The sequence below is a fragment of the Anopheles nili genome, chromosome 2 (assembly GCF_943737925.1).
Source record: "Anopheles nili chromosome 2, idAnoNiliSN_F5_01, whole genome shotgun sequence".
Taxonomy (NCBI): Eukaryota; Metazoa; Arthropoda; class Insecta; order Diptera; family Culicidae; genus Anopheles; species Anopheles nili.
Window position 1 is genome coordinate 27,290,373 of NC_071291.1, and position 21,710 is coordinate 27,312,082.

At 46.6% G+C, this 21,710-nt stretch overlaps 1 protein-coding gene across 3 annotated transcripts in view; it reads right to left on the bottom strand.

The window, feature by feature from the left end:
• The window catches only part of LOC128721813 (glutamate-gated chloride channel), an 84,647-nt gene that overhangs the window by 25,302 nt on the left and 37,635 nt on the right, over window positions 1–21,710 (bottom strand). For 2 of the 3 annotated variants that reach the window (XM_053815606.1, XM_053815605.1), the window contains exon 5: window positions 18,281–18,348. In XM_053815606.1, the coding sequence (XP_053671581.1) occupies window positions 18,281–18,348 (68 nt within the window). Of the gene's footprint in view, window positions 1–7,657; window positions 7,726–18,280; window positions 18,349–21,710 lie in introns of all 3 variants that reach the window. The other variant, XM_053815607.1, reaches the window with a different exon arrangement.

A 21,710-nucleotide genomic window follows, 5' to 3' on the forward strand; every position in this document is an offset into this window, starting at 1 on the left:
GCATGAATGATGTGTGTTTTCCTTCGAGCGTGTCCTGGTGATCGAAAGTCCCGTCTACCTCATCCTCGTGTCTGGTGTGCGTTTGCAGATGTGTTCGTGTGTGCATACGAGTGTTGCTGGGCGTGAATGTATTGATGGGAAAACTCACGTAAGTGTGTGTGTGTGTGTGTGTGTACCAAAACGAATAAAACATAGTCAATGTAAGCTTTCGCGAATTCGAGGACCTATCCTTTCGTAGGGTAAGGATCAGTTAGTGCACGGTGGGTGAACGGTTTGCAGACAGTTAAGAGTGTTACAGACATGAAACACAAACACACGGGCAGACATTGACACGAATGCAAACATCCAAGAACCATACACGCACACGCACGCACACTCGCACACATACACACGGATGAACGGTGCTGCATACACGGTTAGTTAAGTACACTCAGCGTGTACATGTACAGAGACCTGCCAGTTCAATGGCGACTAGGCGCGTTAGCGTTTATGGCACTCGATCGAGAGATCGAACGATGGGTGCGTTAGTAGTATACACTGCCTGGTCGGTGCCATATCGCAGGCACACCAGACTCACAGTGGCACACTCGAGCACGCGCGCACGCGCTTCCAAACACACACATACACACGGTTAATGTGCCAGAACGGCTATAGTTAAGTAGCTTAGTACACGAAAAACGAACAGAAAAACTCAAATCGAAAACCCAAAATCGAACAACATACAACGGAAGAAGAACGATGAATGAACGGGTAACTCTGTGAGATCGTATTCGTGTGGAGCGAGACGGGCGAATTAGGTCGGCGTGTGAATGTCCTGTACTGGCAATCGAAATAATGAGGGAAAGAAACTAGCTGTCGATGGAAGGAAACCGTATGAGAGTTTGGAGTTTGGCGGGGAAAGGAAGGTGGGAGGCATTGGGCATAAACTAGTGATGGAAAACTATTGCTGGAAAGATCGGTTGTGTAGAAACGGCGGTAGGGAATGTAGATGAGTGTTGGGCGATGCGTTAGGGACTCCGTCGGCGTGAAGGTACTGCTCGAAGATGCTGACTTAATTGGGCGCAATAAACATAGCTCTGTGTGAATGGAGTTCGCTTTACAAAGATGGCTGCATTTTTCTTACACTTTAACTGACATCAACGGACGTTTATCGGGAGAGTGAAAGAGAGACAAGACATGTATGCGTACATAAGGGGATAAGGGTACGAACTAAGATAGAGAGATAGAGAGAGAAACAGAGAGTCACGGCAACATTGTGGCACCGGTAGAATGTATGTATTTTTTTGGTCTGATTATTTTTGTACAATTTGAGCATACGCTGCTCTCGCATGCGCCAGTTACGACAGGAGTTTAGACATAAAACTTGTATTAGCTATCATGAAGATGGACGTTCGACACGAGAGAACACTGTACAATGGCTAGATAGATTAATTATCGGTCTGTCGGAGGGGACTGTTACAAATTCACACTAACTCACCATTTTGTAATCGTCGATTTTCGAGATCGATCTTAGGAACATGTTGACGTACACTTGTGTGGCCTTATCGTCTACGGGGTTGTTTATTGGTTTTGATACCGTTTTTGGTATGTTTCGATTCACGAATTATGTTTACCGCGGTACGGCAATGCCGTTGGGGTTTCAGGTTTTCGAGCAGTTGGTGGTTTATTTTGTTTCATTTTTTATATTTGATTTGTATTTTTTTAGTAGGTATGTATGTGATGTTTGTTGAAGTAGCAGATTTTTTGGTTGGTTCGATTGTGAGTTCGTCGGGGGCGAGACGTTTGCGTGATGCATGATCAGGTGTCACGATCGCGCCGGCATCGTTTTTTTTTATATTTTGGCCATCGCCCCACCCAAAAGGCAAGGGCGAGAGACGAATTGAGTACGACAAACGGGCGGATTGGATCGATTTGGTGTTCGGTTCGTCGCGAATCGGAATCAGTTCAGGATTATTTGTTGTTGTAGTATTGTATTTCACATCGGTTTGTTTTTTAGTTTCATATTTTTTTTTGGTTTGCAGAGCAGGGAGGTTCGAGATGTGTTCGAGGATTGTATCGGAATTGAAAAGCAGAATGCGAACGGGTACGAGTGTAATAAAAAAACAGAGAGAAAATTAATTAGCACTGCTTATCGATCGGTAGTAGTAGATGAAGTTGGTGGCACTGGTGGATGGGTTTAGCTTTTGAATACACTTACAAACTAATACCAACAGAGAAAATGAGCATAATTATTCGTAACAATAAACGAAAGTCAAAATCACTTCGAAAAAATGAAACGTAAAACAAAACGCAAAATCGGCAAATGAATGCATGAATGCATCGAGTACTAGAGTACGGTTAGAGTTAGAGTGATGCTCAGATACAACAAACATATACCCAGTAGCAATAGTTCAAACACGTTTCGGTGGTGAACGGTTCTAAGCGATCATTAAGAATGATGAGATCAAATAAATCGGTATTATATGTATGTGGCAGGATCGGTACAATATCTGATGCAATATCGCGCTTGCTCTAGATTGTACTACGGCTGGGTATGAGTTGGATGACGGATGAATAGTTTGCTAGCATGTCATGACTTGCTATATACTACGCCCATATCATTCGCCATTTGTTTGCTACAGTACTAATATGGCGGAGAGTAAATAACCGGCGTGACGCGGACCGCCGGCTGCTGATGATGCTACGATTATGTAAGGGATTCGGTCCCATTTCAGATACAACGAAAAATGAAACGAGGAAGAAGAAGAAGAAGAAGAGAAGAAGTAAAGCAAATACGGCTCCATCGTACGATCAACGTCCTAGCACAATGGTACACCCATTTCTAATATTTACTCTTCCGCCGGTCGTGCCTTATCAGGCGCTAAAGATACTAAGTGGAGAGAGAGAAAGATATATATTTATGTATACGGATACAGAGCACGATAGAGAAGGCTGTCGCGTTCACCTAGGAGGAGTTGAAACGTACGCAGGCTAAGAGAACAACAAATTTGACGATGATGTACAAATGTTAAAAAAAAGTACAAATTGGACAGCATTGCTCGGAACCAATGTCCATCTATAGAGAGATGCCAAACTAATGCCAAGCTTGGTATAGCAAGAAAAAGTGTGTGAGAGAGTGTTTGTGTGTGTGTGAGAGAGAGAGAGAAAGAGAGAATGTGAGAGAGAATAAAGGAAAATTCGCATAATAATACAGCGCACGAGGAAAAGAGGCGAAAGAAAAACCGTCGAACCAAGGTCGCGGAGTTCATTGGTTAGGCGAACAAACGTAGCAAAATGAAAATGTAGAAAAGAAGAATGAAAGTCTTTGTGTATGAGAGATAGAGAGAAAGAGCGAGAGATAGAGAGAGAGAGAGAGAGAGAGAGAGAGAGACAGTCAGAAAGGATATAAAGCGAAGAAGAGAAAAAAACGAGTATCTAAACATCGGATGCGTAAGAATGCAAATAGAGAAAGCATAATAAAAAAGTGGCTATGATTGCAGGAAATAATAGTAATCGAACGCTAAAGAGCCTAAAAAACGGTCCAATTATGCATAACCTACTGTGACATTCAGTGAACTATTGATGGTTTAACATTTTTTCGAAATCGTTAATATTTGCTCTTGTTTTCACTTTTGTTCTATAGAAAGCAATTTTGAAGCTGCTTTCGAGGCTGGCACTAGGCTAGATTGCGGAGGCAGCTGATAAACACAACAGATACACAAACATAGTTCCACATCTAGTAGTGCTGGGTAAGTACGCCAAAAAGGCTGCACGATGGCACGAAGGGCACACAAGCTTGAGTCATTTGAGGTGGTGGTGCAATCGAGGTTCAGAGTGTCCTGTAAATCTTCAGTTTAGACGAGCGATCTTAGTCGTTAGTATGCAGGAGAATACGATGTACCGAGTACATGTTTGTTCGCCTTTGCCACAGACCGTAAAGGTTCAAAATCGAAGCTCGGAAAAGGGGGAAAAATTTTGTACACCGACGCGTATTTGTAGTATGTGTGTATGTATTGTATTGTTTAAATTTACTATCAAGATGTTACGTACTCTAGAAAGAAGTCTACACATATTTAAATACGTACATAACTGGCACTAAAACGATACCACACAACGGAAACATTAAGGTGCTGTACAGAAACACGGAGGCAATAAGATACAGTCAATTGGATGACAAAAACCACACATTCGGAGCTTGAGCTATACAGCCGTGAAAACCACGGTCAATATTTGCATGCCGTAGATGTGTGATGACCACTGATGATAACGAAACGGACAATTTCAAAGATGAGACGAAGAAACATCTACTCACAGCTAGAATTGTTTCCGTAAAGGATAAAAAACTCAGGGAAGATGACAGCAGTTATGCAATGGGAAAGACGGATACTTGACGTTTAGCATGACTATTCTGCTAGGCGTAACACTCAGTGATAGCGAGAGGACAGGACAGGTAGCGTATCTAGTTCGCTTCTAGGGAGAATGGTGGTTTTCGGTTCGAGTATGTTCGGCGGTCAGAATCCTGCGTTCGTCTGTCCTGGTGTCCAATTGGAGTAACGTTATCGAGCAAATGCTTATGCTCGATGAATAACTGTTCGGTTTTGCAAGAAGAAGAAAAACAAAACGGAAACGAAAACACTCAGCAACAAAATGGTTCTAAAGGCGAGCATGAGCGGTTATAATGAGATACTTTTAAAGGGTTCAAAAAAAAAACCAACAGTTCAAAATATGGCTGCGGCTAAACGGGCGCATTTGAAAACGTTTGAAATCGAAATACCAAACACAGTTGTACACATGTATAGTTGGAGAGCGATGGAGCGTCTTTGATAAAAGCGAACATCATTACGACAAACACATTCACAACCAAGACAAAAAAGAAATGAAGAAAATGGTGGCAAAATGAGGAACGTAATTCAACACCAATCGAAAATGGGTACACCGAAAACGGAAACCATTGGATCGTTTGATTCCATGAACACCGAAACTGAAAATAGAAGCTTGGCTGCAAGAAGAATTAAATGAGCAGTAACGGAATGGAAGGACTAATAAATACCAAACAGCAGAACAACAAACAATTCACGCTTTGATCGGAATAGAAAGAAAACGAAATAATAAGGAGTGCGAAACAGGACAACCGAGGGATGCAGTAAAACTGTAAGATCAATTGTCAACGTGGCAGCTACGTAGGTCTTCCGGGATAAGTCACACACACACACGGGGTCTGATCGTATAGTTTTTTGTTTGTAACGCTACGCTACGGGATCGGATATGGAACATAAAAAAAGGGGGTGACCTCTCGATATTGGGGAGATTTGTTTGTAATTGCTTTTTGGGGTATTTTAGCTACGGGTCAAGGTCGGGTGTGTGGAACTATAAAACAATCAAAAGAATAGATTTTAAATCAGCGCATCGTGCCTCATCGTGAAAGCAAGGTGCAAAATATATGAACCGCGCGGGCATGTAAGATACGTCCTGCAAGAAAGCCAACGATTAGTTCACTGAATGTATCACAATGCACGCGGAAATAGCGTTATACAAGTTGGAAGAGAAGTTACCGGTAAGCAGTTAGTTAGAATCTAAACAGGAAACAAAAAAAATCGCAAACGATTGTTTGTGTTAGCTGAAAGAAAGGGAAAACCAAAAAAAAGGGTTTGTAAAGCTTATAAAGTACTGCAACGCAAAGCAAACGTAAAACAAAAAACGGAAGCAAACCCAGTCGAAAGCAACTGTATAGCAGACACAACAAAAAAACGTATAGAAGAGTGCATCGAAACCAAAATGCAAATGCCGGAGCGATTCAACGCAAAACCGAATGCTGCAGAGGTACAGTAGGCACTTTAGTATCGTGAAAGAATTTAAAAAAGTAAACTCCACGAATGCACCATGTTGAGATAAAAACCGTCGCTACTCGAAGGTACGCCACAGCACTAGAAGGGAAAGAAAATCGCTACACGATTGACGGGCAGGGGGAAGGTAGGCGAGCGGGGGGGCGAGAGACGGTCGCAAAATGGCGAATGTTACTGAGTGCGCGTCGAATGGGAGTTGCATCGTCTTCCCGGGAGACAACATCGGCATTACAATTCAGGACGAGCTAATCGTTGACTTCGGGACACTACCACAAGCCTTGGTGTTTATGTTTCGAGCTAGCATTGTTTGTATTCGCTGCGGCATCACTCCCAAACGGGCCGCAGCGGATTATATTTTACGCGAATTTATCACACTCGATGCCGTTCATATATTTTCGCGCCTGGTAGGGCGAGCGTGCAAATATAAGACGTGATGATGGGTACAAAATATTGTTAGCGATGTGCGGATGCCTAGCCCCGCAACAAGGATCCATGCTACCAAATCGCGCTAATACACCCCCAAGTTTCGGAGGGTGAGCCCTTATTATACGCGGGCCCACCCTCCCGCGATAGGCGTTACCCTTTCCGTTGGGGGCGGGTGGGTGGGTGGTTGTGGAGGTGTGGGTTGGATGGGTGTGGTTGCGATGCGCATAACAACGGAAACAGAAACCAAGACGATGCCGGATGCCAAATGCCGAATGCTAAAGAAATGTACCGCACTCGGTGACGAGAATCTTCGCGGCAAAAAGATGTCTAATGCAGGAAAAGAAAAAAAAAACACGGAACAATTGGCTGTTAGTGGAAAAAACAAAATGCAAGAGTGAACACGAGTGGTGGTATCGGGGCATAGAAACAAAAATGGACGGCTCGCAAAACCACCATTACGGTGCCGTTTGCAATCGAAAGATGGGTGCCAGGATGTTTTGGCAAGAAGGTACAGGAAAGGATGCTGGAGGGTAAAAATGCTTACAAACGAAAAATCGGGAACTCTGGCCGATGAAAAGCGAACGTACGTATCGGGAAACTCGCAAAATACCGCGGGCATGGAAATGAAAACATGTGACCAAAATCAAAACAAAACCCAACGAAACGCTTCCGCTTTAAGGACGCGCAAGGATGCGAAACGGAAACCCGTGGGCGACAAGGTGGGATCGCAAAACCAGAAACAAAAACAAAACAAACAGACAAAACAAAAACGTGAACAAAACCGTGTTGCAACGTCTTAGTTTACGGTACTTGCAGAGAGTTATGGATGATCTTTTTTTAAAACTTTTTTGTTTGCTATTGTTTCTACGGCAAATAACGAACACGGGGAGCGAACGTACGTGAGTGAAGGCACAAACCAAAGCAAAACAAACGGGATACAGAGAGAAAAAGGAACCCCCAAAATGGTTAGGACACCCAAAAGGGGTAAGGACGCAGGCATCGGCTTGATTCTTCGTGTTCTCTGTCACCGTTTTTGGGGCGGCTTGAAAGATGGCGAGCGGGTTTTACAAGTAATTTTAGACGTTACTTAGTGTGAAGGCTTCGATTGCTCTCGCTGTGTGTGTGTGTTTTTGTGTTCGGTTTGGTTTCAGAGAAAAGGATATGTCCTCTCTGTTAGATACTTGCATTCAAAACGAGCAAAAACGGGGAGAGTGGCGGGAAATAATCGTGAGATGTGAGATGTGGGGTGTGGGTGAGATTTTTGAGAAAGTTTTACGGGATTGTTGATTTGTTTTTGTTTTTTTTTAATATAAATTCATTCCGACTGTTCGGGGGAAGTTGTTTAACGATACTGTGCTATGGTTTCGTACGCTTTTCGCGAGTTGATACCGTCGCACTTCTACACTTACCATAGTCACGTCATCGATTTTTGATATACTTCTTACATAAATGTTGACGCGAACAACGGCCGGACCGTCTGTGTGCGAGCGAACGCGAGTTTTGCGTTTGGTTATGGCATAGTATCGGAGTGATTGGTTATTGGTTTGATATGGAGTTTCGTTTTTTTCGATTTATATTTCATTTTTTTTTTCGTCATTTGCAGTCGATTGCAGTCGACGTTTGGTTTTGACGTTTCGGTCGTCCCGGAACCGACGATCGAACGAAGTGAACGATCCGAACGAAGTTGTTTCGTGATGATAGATTAGTTTGGTTGTTTTTTTTTAAACAATTATCACGTAATAAAGTTATTCGCAGAATATCGTGAACATTTGTTTGACAATTGGTTTTGTTTTTTTTTTGTATGCGAGAACATTCGTGAGAAAAACGGTTGCAACAGATGACGACGAAGCCCGTAATGAAAAGAGAGAAGAGATGTTGGCGGTTGAGTTGGTAGACAAAAAAATGCTTGATGCTATTGTGTGAAGTAAGATTAGTAGCTGTAGGCTTTCGGTTTGCTTAAAAAAAATAATAGTAAAATATATTGTCGTCGATCGCAGCTCAAAAATTGATGCTCGATTCAAGCACCAAACACAAATATCGTTGTAATTTATATCGCTGCACGCTTTAAAAAACAAAAACGAAATACCTTTCTAAAACACAAACAGGACGTCAAAAAGAGGGTGCACCATACACAATAAACCATCACGAAAATGATACTATATACTATGGCGTCGATCACGTGTCGAAGTGGAGGACGACACTGCCGCATAGCTGTCACAACAAATTCTTGACAAACCGATGACAGCCGTAACGCGTGGTACCATAGTCAACAATAGTAGCCGGTGCGCAAGACGATACTTATCGTTTCTTTTTTGTCTCGTAGTTTTATCGGAATAAAATGGGGTTTAAACCACCTGTGAGAAAATCGGTTGGTGAAATTGATCGTATGTACAACGGTGTGAATGTGTTTGTGTATGATATCCCGTGAAGAAATCAGATCCCGTGAATGAGTAGAATCCTGTGAGGATCAGATCAGTGTACAAATGTGTGTTTCTTTCGTGTGCGGTGTTGCTAGTGGAAAAGTGTACGATGATCGGTAAACATTCGCTAAGTACGTTGTTTTTGTGATCCAGTACAGCTTGACGAGGTGGAAAGTCAGTAAAAATCGTTCAACGAACCGGTTTCGACCAGCCGGTCCGTACCCTGAAAGCATTCGGACGAAACGGCCTACTATGGGTTGCGCAAAGGGATACAAGCAAATCGGTGCAATTATCGCTAGTTTCAGTGAACGGATTAGAATATTACACGCAATCGATCAGGAAGCCGGGAAACTATATGGCAAGCAATGTGCTAAACACGCAAGCAAATGTTTCGAACTACAGTTACATCCTCGCACAGAAACCGTAAATGAAGCGTCGGCGGTGATCTACTGCGCTCGTGGACGTACTAGCGGTCCCGGCAAGACGATATCTTCATCCTGGAAGGTAAGTTTGCTCAATACGCCCAAGATTTAAGCACGCTGCAATAATAGCTTAGTCGGGTGTTTTCTGGTACGGAATCGCATGCTAGAGTAAGTGACAGTGCAATCAACTTGATGCGTACTTTCGAGGCAAGCTGAATCGCATTTGCGGTCCACTCGAAGCGATTTGGGAGCTCTTGGGAGCTGGGAGCGAACTCTTTCCCACCGACTCTTTCCCAGAGATGGCTGCTGTAGTGCAATTCCAACTATTTTCCCATCCAGCCCCATGGGAAGCGGTTCCATTAGCGTTTATTGGGAGTGCTTTTAAAAGCTGCATGCCGAACCGAAATGCGCCCCGCCCTGGAGTAGGAAAAAGGGATCCCAATTTAGCTGGAGAGTGCTGAAATTCTGCCCTGACAGCAACCGTACGTGAACTTTTGACCTTCCCTTTGTTGCTCCCCAGTTTTCCACGCCGGGTCCATCGCGTGGCGGTTCGGTTTTCTGCGGGAAAATCCGTATGAACTACGTACAACTACGAGCTAGGCATCAGCGCCGGACGAGCCGGTTTCAGCTGGTCCGGCAGGTTTTTTGGAAAGGCTGATGTTTTAGTTACTGGTTTTATTAGTTTCGAGGGATGTTTTAATTGGCATCAACGCTCCTTTTTTAGCAAAAAAAACGCTATTTAAAGCGATGTTAGCTTTCCCGGATGAACGAGCGGGCTGCGGCAGTGGTGCGAAGTTTTAAGCGGAAAGGATAGGACCGTATCCGGGAAAATATGTTCCGCACGTCAAAACTTTTTGGTAAACGCACCCACACACCCACCCATCCAAAACCGTTGTGGCAGCATTAATCTTTTATTTTGCTCTCCTCTCTACGAAACGTCACAGGAAGGAAAGGTCCTTCTGCGGGTTGTTCCGGCCACTGCGTCCCTTCATCGAGCGAATAATTGACGAGCTCTGGCGACCGGCGGTTAGCGAGCGAACCGAAATTCAATGAGAAACCGGAAGGTATCGGTCCTTCAAGTGTGCTCATCGCCGAAAGCTTCGGCAAGCAATTACTTTGCCACCACTCGTGTAACCCGCACAACGCGTGCTCGGACATGGTTCGAGTCGATTATTGTGTTATTTTTATCGCCGAACTCGCCGGCCAGTGTCGAGGACACTGTGAACGGTCCGAACCGGCCCGAAGGGATATTGGAGGGCTTGGGATTATTTCGCCATATTGTTGTGCCGGAGGAGCGCTCGGAAATAATTTGGCAATGCCGGGAAATTGGACACGACTTAGACTTGGTTGTTGTTTCACCGGGCGAAGGCGCCCATCGCCACCCGGGAGCGTTCCCGCAAAAGGACGACGACTCAAGTGGACAGAAGGAAGAGCGGGCTCCCCCGTAGGGCAGCGGGAAAATGTAGCAATTTCAACGATGTAATTGATATGGTGCCGGAAGCGTGCAGTGATGTGCGTTGTTCTTTCATTATTCCTTCAACCGGAGTGCCCTTCACTGGGGCGTGTTTGTACACTTTACCGTACTCTTTCTCGGGTTTCGTTCAAGGGCGGCAGGCGGCTGGTTTCCGTGCGGTTGCCCTTTTTTGGCTCATTTGCTGGCGTTCGGTTGTCCGCTGGCTAGTTTCAATTTCACTGCGGCAGACTCGCACGTGCCGGGCCTGGGTTGCAGCGATCGTCACCAGGCAAGCGAACGATTTACTTTAATATTGATCAACATGTCACTCTGGGATTGAGTTGCAAAGCCACCCAGCACGCCCGTTTTTGCCCCTCCAAACCCCGATCGGGGTGACAAAACTTTTACCCGGTCCCAAAACTCTGTGCGAATAGTTTTGTCAGGCCGGCAAAGCGGAAGAATCGTGTTTCCTGGCCTCCCCCGGGGGAATCATATCCTTTACCGTACGCCGCACGTCGGCTTTCCCGGAACGTGAAACGGCCTAAAAACGGGACCACCACATGCACCATCACGTCTCGAAGAATTTTCCGTACGTGCCGGTGCATTACCGGACGGATTTTCGAGAACACGGCTTTCCACGCTGCCATTTGCACCTCGTCCGGTACCGCGCTGCCGTTTTTTCGGGCAGCATCCCAGGCGCCGTCGAGTTGGGACGGCCAAAAAGTGAAAATTTCTTGTCCCAACCGTACGAACCAGCAGCACTATGCTCTACGATGCGGTAGGCGCACAAGGACGTGCCGTGCCGTTCGAGAAGGTTTCTGGGCCACTAGGGTGGCGTGTCTCATTCGTCCTCCCCGTTTTGGTCTATCCGGCTCGTGTCTTGAGGCCTGTTCTGTCTACTTTTGGCCCGTCCGTCTGCAGGGAGTACAACTCCCCGATCGCAGTGCCTGGCGAGTGCCTTAATGGAGCTTTCTTTCTGCTAGCTCCCGAAAATAGGGCGAGCAAAAGTGGTTCGCATCCATTTTCGGCAGCTGACGACAAAATGCGAACGCTCGTTTGGGGCCTGCCTTCCCATTCGGGGCGGGTGTGCAAGCTTCCTCCGGAAAAAGGATAGCCCACTAAGCCCGTCTCGACGATTGCGAAGGATTTCCCCGAGAGCTGCCTCGGGAGCCGTTTCCATCAGCGGTTTTGGGGATGCCTTTTTCGCACGTCTTTTCACCGCCATCGAAATGCAAAAGAACAGACAATTAACAGGATCGAACGAGCAACGGGACGAGAGAGCGAGCCAGCATGAAAAAGTGGATGATCTGGAAGGGTTGCGCCGTTTGGGCGGGAAATTAGTTTCTTCTAGCCCTTGCCGTTTGGGCTCACGTACCACAAAACAGAGCGACATCGGCAGCTGGTCCTGGCGAATCATTGTCGACCAAATGCGATCTCGCCTTTCGCTGTAGCAGAAGTTTTCTTGCACTGTCACTGGCAAACGGTGAACTAACAATCGATTACATCTCATGACCGTCATCTCCATCGCACAAGCACTTGGAAAATAACAACAATGAAATAAAGTTTGACGCTCATTCCGACGCCCGGCGGCCCCTTATCGACGGAGGAGCCGCTCGGGTGGATGGTGCAGAGGATAAGCATACCGAAACATTGAGAAAAAACCTTCAAGAACCACGGATGCAGCGAGCCAGAACGCTAGCGGGCTCGGTTTGATATGGGTGGCATGCGAGTGCCCGGGAATCGGGCGGAAAAAGTGTAATGAATAAGCGATGAAAACAGTAAACTAGCCATGGAAGCGTATTATCAGCTTTAGCGCATTAGCAGCGAATGCAACTTGTGTGGAGGAAAAAAACAGGGAATCTAATTTAATCACCGATGGTGGTGTATTTTTTTTTTCTCTCTCGCATGGAAACTTGCACGACGGCGAAAGCCGAATCTGCTGGGGGTGTGGAAAATGCGCGCTACAAGATGCCGCTACGAACTACGCGCGGATATTGCTGTACGCTCGATAAGCGCATGAAGTGGCGTTGCAAGATAAATCTTAAAATTAAGACTCGTTTTGCGAAAGCATCTCATTAATTTGGCACATGTGCGATGCGTTACGTTTGCAAATTTTCCGATGAATATATTTCGAATTCCAGCCGCAACGAACGCTGAATGATAGTGAATTTGGCAGCAGAGCGCAAAAACCACGTCATTTTATACCGAGCGGTGAGCAATCCAAGGAAAATGTTAATGGCATCTCAACGAGAGCTGAAAAATTAATGCCCTAGTTACCAGCTGATAGCTATAGCGAGGGATGTGAACTATTTTTTGGAATTTTCTGAATATTCTTATGAGTTTCAATGCTACTTTTTGAAGGTGACGGATAGAAAAAAAAATACTTTAGTAAATAGAACGAACGAAAACGGAATGGCTTTCTTAGCGTGTCATAGCAACTCTGTAGAAAGAGAATAAAAGAGATAGAAAAAACGAGAGAGAATGGAAGAAAAATAAACATAGGAAAGTATGGAAACATACCTCTCTCTAGCAGCTAGCGGCGGTATAATTAAGGAATGCCTTCAAGGAACGCACACACACAGACCAACAAAGTGAAATAATTTTTATCTAATAGAAAACAATACCAAAAAAACGTTCCCAACCTACGCTTGCATGTGTGGGAACAATTCGTTGGCAGATGCATAGAAAAACATATGAAAACGAACAAGAATCAACCAAAAAACCACCTCGTGCCAACTCCCGGGGAGGCTTCGAAGAGAGGCACGAAAAGCAATCGCATTTATGTTCCTATTATGGCGTGACCTTTCAGCAAACGCCACAGTAGTACGTGAATTGAATTTAGATAGGCCTGGGCACGTGGTGGAAAATGCAAACCCTTCATGGTTCACATTTTCACTCCAATGCGCATTGCGTTCGAGCATGTGTCTCGGTACGAAAAAAAGGGCGTCGGACCGGCTCGCAAAGAGAGCTCGAGCTCGGTTTGTTACGGTTGATTCTTGCGACTAACTACCACTAGTAACGGTGTCGTATCACAAATTAGAAGCAGAACAAGGAAAGGCGAAAGAAAACTGGAAGGAAAGAAAAGAATCGTACAAGGGAATTGAAATGTAAAATGGTAGCTAAAAAGTGGGCTATTAAAATGCACAATCAAAAGCCGCTGTGCGTGGGAGAGGGCGCGTTCCTAAAAAAAAATGGCGTGTCTCATAAACGTTAGCATAAGCGGCTCACGGAGGCGGTGTGTGAGCGGGAAGGTGAAGAAAAATAAGAAGAAGAAAAAAAAACAGAAAACATCGTTTAACATAAATTCTACACCGAAACTTGTTCGGTCCTGGCCGCCAGATGCCAGGGGTTGCGCATGAAACCAAAGGCATGAAGGATGCGATAAGTATGACTGAACACCATGGTCAAGTGTGCGTTTTTTGTTTTTTTTTTTCAAACATATTTTTTATTATTCGCCTCCCGAACCAACCGTAGGCAGGTGTAAGCGTCTAATTGGCTTTTCCGTTTACCGGTATTGCAGGAAGCAAAGGGCCGTTTGTCGGTGCCTTTTTTTCCTTTAGCTCCCTTTTCTCTTCGCACTACATTTTCCGCCGCCCGTATTGCAGTACATTGCGCCGGCCGCGGACATTGAAACGCGGAAACGAGCGAACACCAGGCAAGTAATCCAGTTGGTAAACTTTTTCATCGTTTCGAAATGGGCAAATCATGCAGCGCGCTGGGGCATGAACGGGACGAATGAAAAATGTAAAAATAAAAAAATTAAAAACTGGGCGACCCCCTATACCACCCGGCCAACCGTTCGAATGCGACCCTGCGGCCAGCTGTTGCACGTTTTACGATCATAACTCGCCGCCACGGCACAGGGTGATTGTAATGAAAATGTGAACCAAGCGTGGTAATCGCCATCGTGAACGGCTTCTTAGCCCTTTGGTCGCAGCCCGCCAGCAGTGGTGCATTCGTGGTACCAGCGAGCAAAGGTGCAAAGCAGGTGCATAAGCACGGTACAACATATGTTTGCGTGATTTGTTTATTTGTTCTCTGGATTTGCACTTTGCACCGGGGAAAACGGGACCGGATGTCGCCTGTTAGTGCTCACCGGCTTAGTGCTTAGTGTGCTGGTTGGGGCACCAAATGCAGCCGTACCGACGGTACCAGGCGTAACACTTGTTGTCCGGGGCTAACTTTTTAAAACATGGTCCTGCAGACTGGGTAAGTTCGCTGGTAAAGCGAACAAAGTTGACGGAGGCAACACCTTCATTGGGGTGGCACGGTTGCGAAGTGGCTGCGTACATGCTGCAAGCAAGCGCATAAATCATTTCTTTCAGACGTTTATTGTGTTACGGGGGGACAAAAAATACAAGGCATAAAATCGTGACTTCTGTTAAAGCCCAGCACTGTTTATTGGGTAAAGCTGTCAAACTAGCGCCGGGTGGATCTAGAGGAAAAGGTTTCCTTAACGACGCTTTCAGTGTTCTTAAAGACCAACCGGAAGCAATACCCCAAAAGTGGTGCATTTTCGGTGCCCTAATTGAAATCGGTTTTCAAAATAAATAACGCAGAAAAATAAAACCACACACACGTCTGCCGGAGAAGCATTCGGGGGTTATTAACGGATTGACTCCCGCTCGGGAACCAACCACGAAAAAGGAAGGCTTAAAAGCGAAATTTAATTTATGGCTGCCAGCCGGACCAAATAACGCCACCGACGACGATGACGACCGGGCTGCTCGCAGACCTTGGTCAACCGTCAACCGGTGTGGCCACACACTCGCATCTGAGTGTGTGTGTGTGCCGGTTGTGACAACCGGGTTGTCATCAGAGACGGAGGCTGAATGTTTCATTAAAACTCGTGCATTTCGTGCAGCGCTCCCGTGCAGGAAGAACCTGACCGAGGTTCAGCCAACGGCGACGATGATGATCGTAATAAGTGGAGCATTATTTTGCGGTTTCCCATCCTGCCCAAAAAGCTGTCCGGGTGGGGAAAGTTCCCCCCCCCCCACACAATGCTCCACACCCCGCACGTGGGTGAGGAAGCACCCACGGCATTGAAACTGCCTTCATTTGCGAGATTTGGGTATGGGCCGGATGAACACACGACCCCATTCGAGTGGCCCGGGGTCACAGGTCAGGTAGGGGTGGCAGGATGTTTAATATGCAAGCGCTTTTCTTTTCACCCACTGTGGTGGGGTCATGAAGCGGGGGTTGCAAGGGCGTGAACGTGGGGGAGAAAATAATAATGCCAGATCGTGGGAATAAACGGCAGCAAAAGAAGAGATGGGTGTGCTATACGATGTCCCTTTTGCGCCCCACCAACGAGGGGTGGATTAAGGAAGCGCATCGTGTGGCTTGTGCCAGAGCCGGCTCGCGGGGATGCCTTATTTATTTATAGGATTCGACTGCAGCAGCCCCCAAAACCGGTTGCCGGCCGCAGCAATTTGAGGCTTCGAGCTGAAATGAAATGAATAAATGAACGCCGGCAGATCTCCCGGTTTTCCGCACCCCGACAGGAGATTGCATTCTGTGGTTGCGTCCTGACGGTGTCATGTGTGTGTGTGTGGTATGGCTGGCTGGACCAACACGGGTAGGGCAGGACCCCTCACTTGAACCGGTGCAGGAGCTTGGGTGCCGAAAAATGTACACAATAAAAACGCGCTGCTAATCCTGCTGAGTGCCGTCACCCGACAGGGTGATAGGACGGGGAAGGTGAAGATGATGTGAAGCCTGGTGTCATAAGCCGGTGGTGAAGGTGTGCTTTTAATAACACACACACACCCGCGCTCACGCACGCTCTCTTGAGCTTTAATCGATGCAGCAAAAAGGAAGGCGAAACCAGCCGGGAAAGGATTTTCCGTAATGCGGATTCCCCGGCCCCGGAAAAAGGTGTCCCTTTGGGAGGGAGCGGTTTGTTTTTCGGTTTTCTTTGTCGACCTGCGCTGTTTCTTTGCCCAGTTGTAGTTTGACCATGGTGTTGCAGACATTCAGGCGCAAGGATTGTCGTGCGGATGTATTCTAGTGGCGAGAGCGAGAGTACGCAATTATCGCTCGGGAATGGCGTAAAATGGTTGATTGTTCACAATATCGCGAGAACGTTTGGTTTAATGGATTTTGCACATTCGAAAAAAAAACCTTCAATTATGTTCTCAATTAATTTCATTTATTTTTGCCGTGAAGAACAACGCTACCAAAGCCCGAATTGCGAACAATCTTATCCTATCGGCTACGATGGTGAAAGATAAAGGCTAAGGAAGGAAAGCAAATGGAATAAAGAAAATGGTAAAGTAAAATCGCACGCGTTATGCTAAAGGGTATGGTAAAGAGAATAATAACGTTCACGCACACAACTCTAATCAAAACGCAATCCAAGCGCGGGCGGGAACGAAAGGATGCTCTCTTGCCGAGTAGTCTGGCAGTTTGGCGAAAGAGAACCAAAAAAGAGTTAAAATTTAAAACCTAAACCAAAACATCCGTAAAACCAAACTAAAAACCGGAAGCAAACGGAACGCATCAGGCAGAGCAGGCCGGAACGGAATGGAACGAAACGCTCAACCGAATTTAAAATTTAAAAACACACACCTAAAACGCTATCGAATCTCCGAGAAGCCGCGTGATTCACAAACAAGGATGCTCTGCTAGTCGCGGTCTCGATCGCCGATCGGGCACGCGATAAATTATTCCATCCCTCGATGTCGAGAGCACAGCAAAACCGCAAGCGTGGGGATACCCAGGGCCAATTCGATATGCGCAGGACATGCCGACCTCGTACTATGCCGACCGGGCGAGGAATACATTTCGTGTCCCTTTTTTGCTGCCCTTTTTCGAGATCGTAGGAATGGAAAAAGCGTGGGCACGCGGGATAGCGTGGGAAGAAAATTTCCCGATCGCGAGGAAGATAGCTTTCAAAACGGGGTGAGCAGCAGCTAAATGACAAAACATGGGAAATGGTAGCGTTTGACCGCGCGTATACGTGTGCGTGCGTGACTGCGTGAATTGGTGCTAAACGGGCGTAAAAGAAAATCGAAGGAAAATGGAAAACGACACAATAAGAGCTACAGCGAATGTTCGGCTCGAGCTTTTGAAGTTGAGCTTTTTTGCTCAAGCGTTTTGGTGGGTGAAAAATTATTGAAATATTCAAGAAATATCAGTTTTTTCTCCTGAAATAGAGCTTTCAGGACCTTTGATCCGCGTAGGATATAGACCTGTGCTACACACACATAGGCACACGTATACGTACGGCAGAACAACTCGATAAAGAAACACTACCGCAATGCAATCAAATCGAACGTAACGAATAAAACCAGCACGAAAAAGAAAACAGCAGTATTATTCAAACTCGGTAGCTACGGCGCAAGGCGGGCGAGCAAGGACTCGGCAAATGCAAGAACGGCAACTAGAAGAACGAACTTTTTGTTTTTATTGGAGGAATATAATAGAAAACAAACACAACCGGAAAACGGATGCCGGGCGGTGGAGGCGCTCGGGGAAAAAAAATTGGCTACAAACTAGTGTGTGTGTGGCATTAGCGAGAGATGGCGGAACTAGAGAGCGCTCGGTGGGCAATGGGTTGTAGTTTTTACGCTAATTTTTCGTATTTTTTTTTCATTTGTTTAACGGTGGGGGATTTAATGGGCGGTGGTGTTTTTGTAGCTTACAGGCGAAAGAATGGCTGAAGAATGCAATCGGTGTATTTTTTTTTTGTAGAAGTTTGTTGAGGCTGACAGAAGACAAACGGACACTTACCATCTTAATGTCACTGATGGTCATAATGCTTCGAACGAACAGATTGATACGAACGATCGCCGGACCATCTGGTGAATGTTTTGGTGGCGGTGGTTTACATTTTGGGGACATTTTTTTGTTTCGACCCCAACGTTGGTGGATTTTGTATATGCGTGTGTGTGTTTTTGTTTGTGGTTTTTATCAGTGGCAGTGATGAGGGAAAAGTGTGAGATGTTTTCGTTCGTTTGTTTTTGGGTTCATTTCATTCGATGGCCCCAATTATCGGTCGTCGGTATGCGGCGTGAATCGAACGATTTGGTTAGTTGTTAACGCAGCAGTGAACGATAGATCGACAATTATGCGCGGGCGTGTAAAGTTTTGTTTGTGTGAGAGTGTGTATGTTTTTTTTTTGTAGATTTTGCGAGTTTGTTTCCAACACCATAATTAGAGAAAGAGAAAATTGAAAGAGAGAAAAACGGTCAAAAAGTGGTTTTTGTTGCTGTTGCAAAATGTAGAAAATGTCGTTTTCTGTAACCAAAAAGAAACGCTGGTGCTGTTTATATACGTCAGTTCCCTTGCGCACCGTAATGATGGTTGACGAAAGCGTGTGCACGTTGGTGAGAAGAATGAACTTCCCTGATGCCGATGAGATTGACATTTGACGGCTAGGAGGCCGCTCGAATATTAGCTCTTGTTCTGAAGCAGCCCATGTTCGGTGTTCCTCGCTCGATCACACCCATGATCGCTCGCGATAAAAAGGACCATCGCAACATCGCCACGTGTCCCATAAATATGCATTCTACATCTCCGGCATGAAACAGTAACCATCTCGGCATGTATCGCATCAAGATGGATTTAGCAGGGGCTTAAGCGCGTGCGAAAATGGATGGGAGCGCGTGCTGTGCGTTCGTCCCTATCGGCAGCTTGTACACCTCAAGCGCAAGCAGTACTGTGCGGTAGTCGGCTGTCGGCTGTACTACCCACGCCATCACCGATTGTGCTCCGACGGGAGTATCAGCACGTGACAGCTGTCAGGTCGGGTAAGTGTGACGTCTCGACGTGCAAGATGTGACGTTACAAGTGTCGGTGGAGGCGCGCACTAAGCTACTACCGCTCGTTGTAGAGCTTTCGAGCGGGTTGACTATTTACACCGCGCGTAGCCTCCCACCACGTGTGTGTGTGTCAGTCAGTCAGCATGTGTGTGTGTGTGTGTGTGCAGGAGGTGTCAAGCTATGCGAGAGCTCATTTTGTGCTGGATAGGTAGAAGAGTACGTTGAAAGACAGTTGCCTCAGTAGCATGGCGGTGGCGCAGATGTTTTACGAGAAGCTTATTTACATCGGAAGCAGAAGCCTTTTGCTTAATGTACATCACTAGCGCACAGCCGGCTCTTTTGACCGCCGGCAGATTAGCATCGGAAAAGTGGGAAAGGTACAGGGTGCTTTTATTTGACTGCGAAAGCTCCTAAAGCTATGTACATATACGACACACCCTGCTGGTGCATCGGTTGCATCTTTGAACATCGCTTGTGGTACCCATCCCGGGGGATGATTTTTTTTTTGTTTTTTACATCATTTTCCACGCCCTTAGTCGACCACCCCTGGGGATCCCTTTCGTGGTACGGCACGTTCGTGGTACACCGGTGCTACAAACCACCCTAGCCGATCGTCGCTACCTTTCTCGACTTGCCCGAGAAAACGCCCATTCCAGGACTCATCAAGGATGTTTTATGTCCACCCACCCGGCATTAAGGCTCCACCACCGCTGAGTGGGGGCATTTCGTTCGTCGCTCACTTTTACGAGCCGCCTCGTAGTAAAACTATCCAATTGGGCAAACGCTATCCCGGGAGCCGTCCGGTGTGTACCTACCGTACCTCGTAGCCTCGTGAGAAAAAGCGCGCTCGTGGAGAAAGTTTTACGATCGGCCGTGTATTTGTGTGTGGCACAAGTGGTGCACACATATTGCCGTCGATTTGTATTCCCGGCCCTCGTCCGTGCTTGATGGGAGCCGATTTAAGTCAAATGTTTGTCTGAGAGTGCAATAATATCATCGTTTATGGCTCGGGTTCCTCGGGTAAGCGAAGGGCCTAGCTCATGTATGTGTGTTTGTGTGTGAATGTTGACGAACCGTTTAAAGATTAATGCCCAGCCATCCATACCGATTACGGTGGCGCGCAAAGAGGGCGAACACCGGTTTGAGTGGCTCGAAGAAAATGTCCAAATTGCACGAATGCGTCCCACCCGGTGTGGCCAGCTCGGCGATGGTGCCATGCTCGCGATGGAGGGTTTATTCGCGAGACGCGAGCGAGCAAAGAAAAGCAAACAACGCCCGAAAAAATAAACACGAGCTTTTGGAAAGGCAGGCTAGAAGGACTCCGTCCCTGTAAGTCAGGGCGCGGCAATCGCCCAACCACGGAGCACAAAAACCTCACGCCAGTTCGGACTCGGCACCCCGGACCGCTCGTTTCGCAAAATTTCATTCCCGAATATTCGCGCAAAACTTTCCGTCCACTTTCCGAGAGCGGCCAAAAAATGGCCCGCGGCAAACAAAACGGGTCGGACCAGACAATTTGTGCCTAAACTCACTAATAGCCGGGCAAAACTTTTACTTGCGCTAACTGGGAACGAGCGCCGCGGAACTCTTTATGTTATTTTGTGCTTTTTTCGCTTCTTTTCTTCTATTTAAACTCACCGCTGCTTCGCCAACCCCGTGGTCGCGAGGGTGGTATCAATTTAAAGGCGGCAACTTGAGCCACCGGGGCGGTGTAATTTTCATTTCTCTTTCACCGGGGATGGATGTATTTATTTCTTGTCCCTCGTATCCCGCGGCGCACGAAACGACTCGCCAGAATTTGAGGGGAGAGCGAAACAAATCAAGCACCAGAGCAGGGGATGGCCACCCTTGAGCCACCCAAAGGCACTAAACGCTTGTTCCGAAACAGAACAAGGGCTTGACTTTGGGCGAGTGAAACACACATTTTTTTTCTGGGGAAGGGCGTTGAAAAGACACGACACCCTCTGAAACGATGCTGCTCATCCTTGAACGACGAGCTTAGGTAAATTATGGCACCCAAAAACCCGGGCATCGGACGCTCGTGGAAACCCAAATACCTCTGCCACGTGCGGGTGAAAGTTTTCCATCAATTCGGCCGGGGTGGGGTAGATTTCCCATCAGCCATTCGAAATGAACGAGCCCTCATCAGGAGTCGATTTGCTTCGGCGAAATTCAAAGAGCCGATTTACATGACCACGGCGCTGGGATTGCTTACCACGCCAACGCCAGCGGGAGCGCATTATCGGATCACCCAAACCAGTGAGCTGGGTCCGTTTTCATGGCCCACCCATCCACAAACACACACACAGATTCGAGGTAACAATAAGCAAAGCGTCCTCCCGAGAAGCGAGAAACAAAATGTCGCCCGCAGTCAGATTCCGTGCGGTAGGCATTTTCCG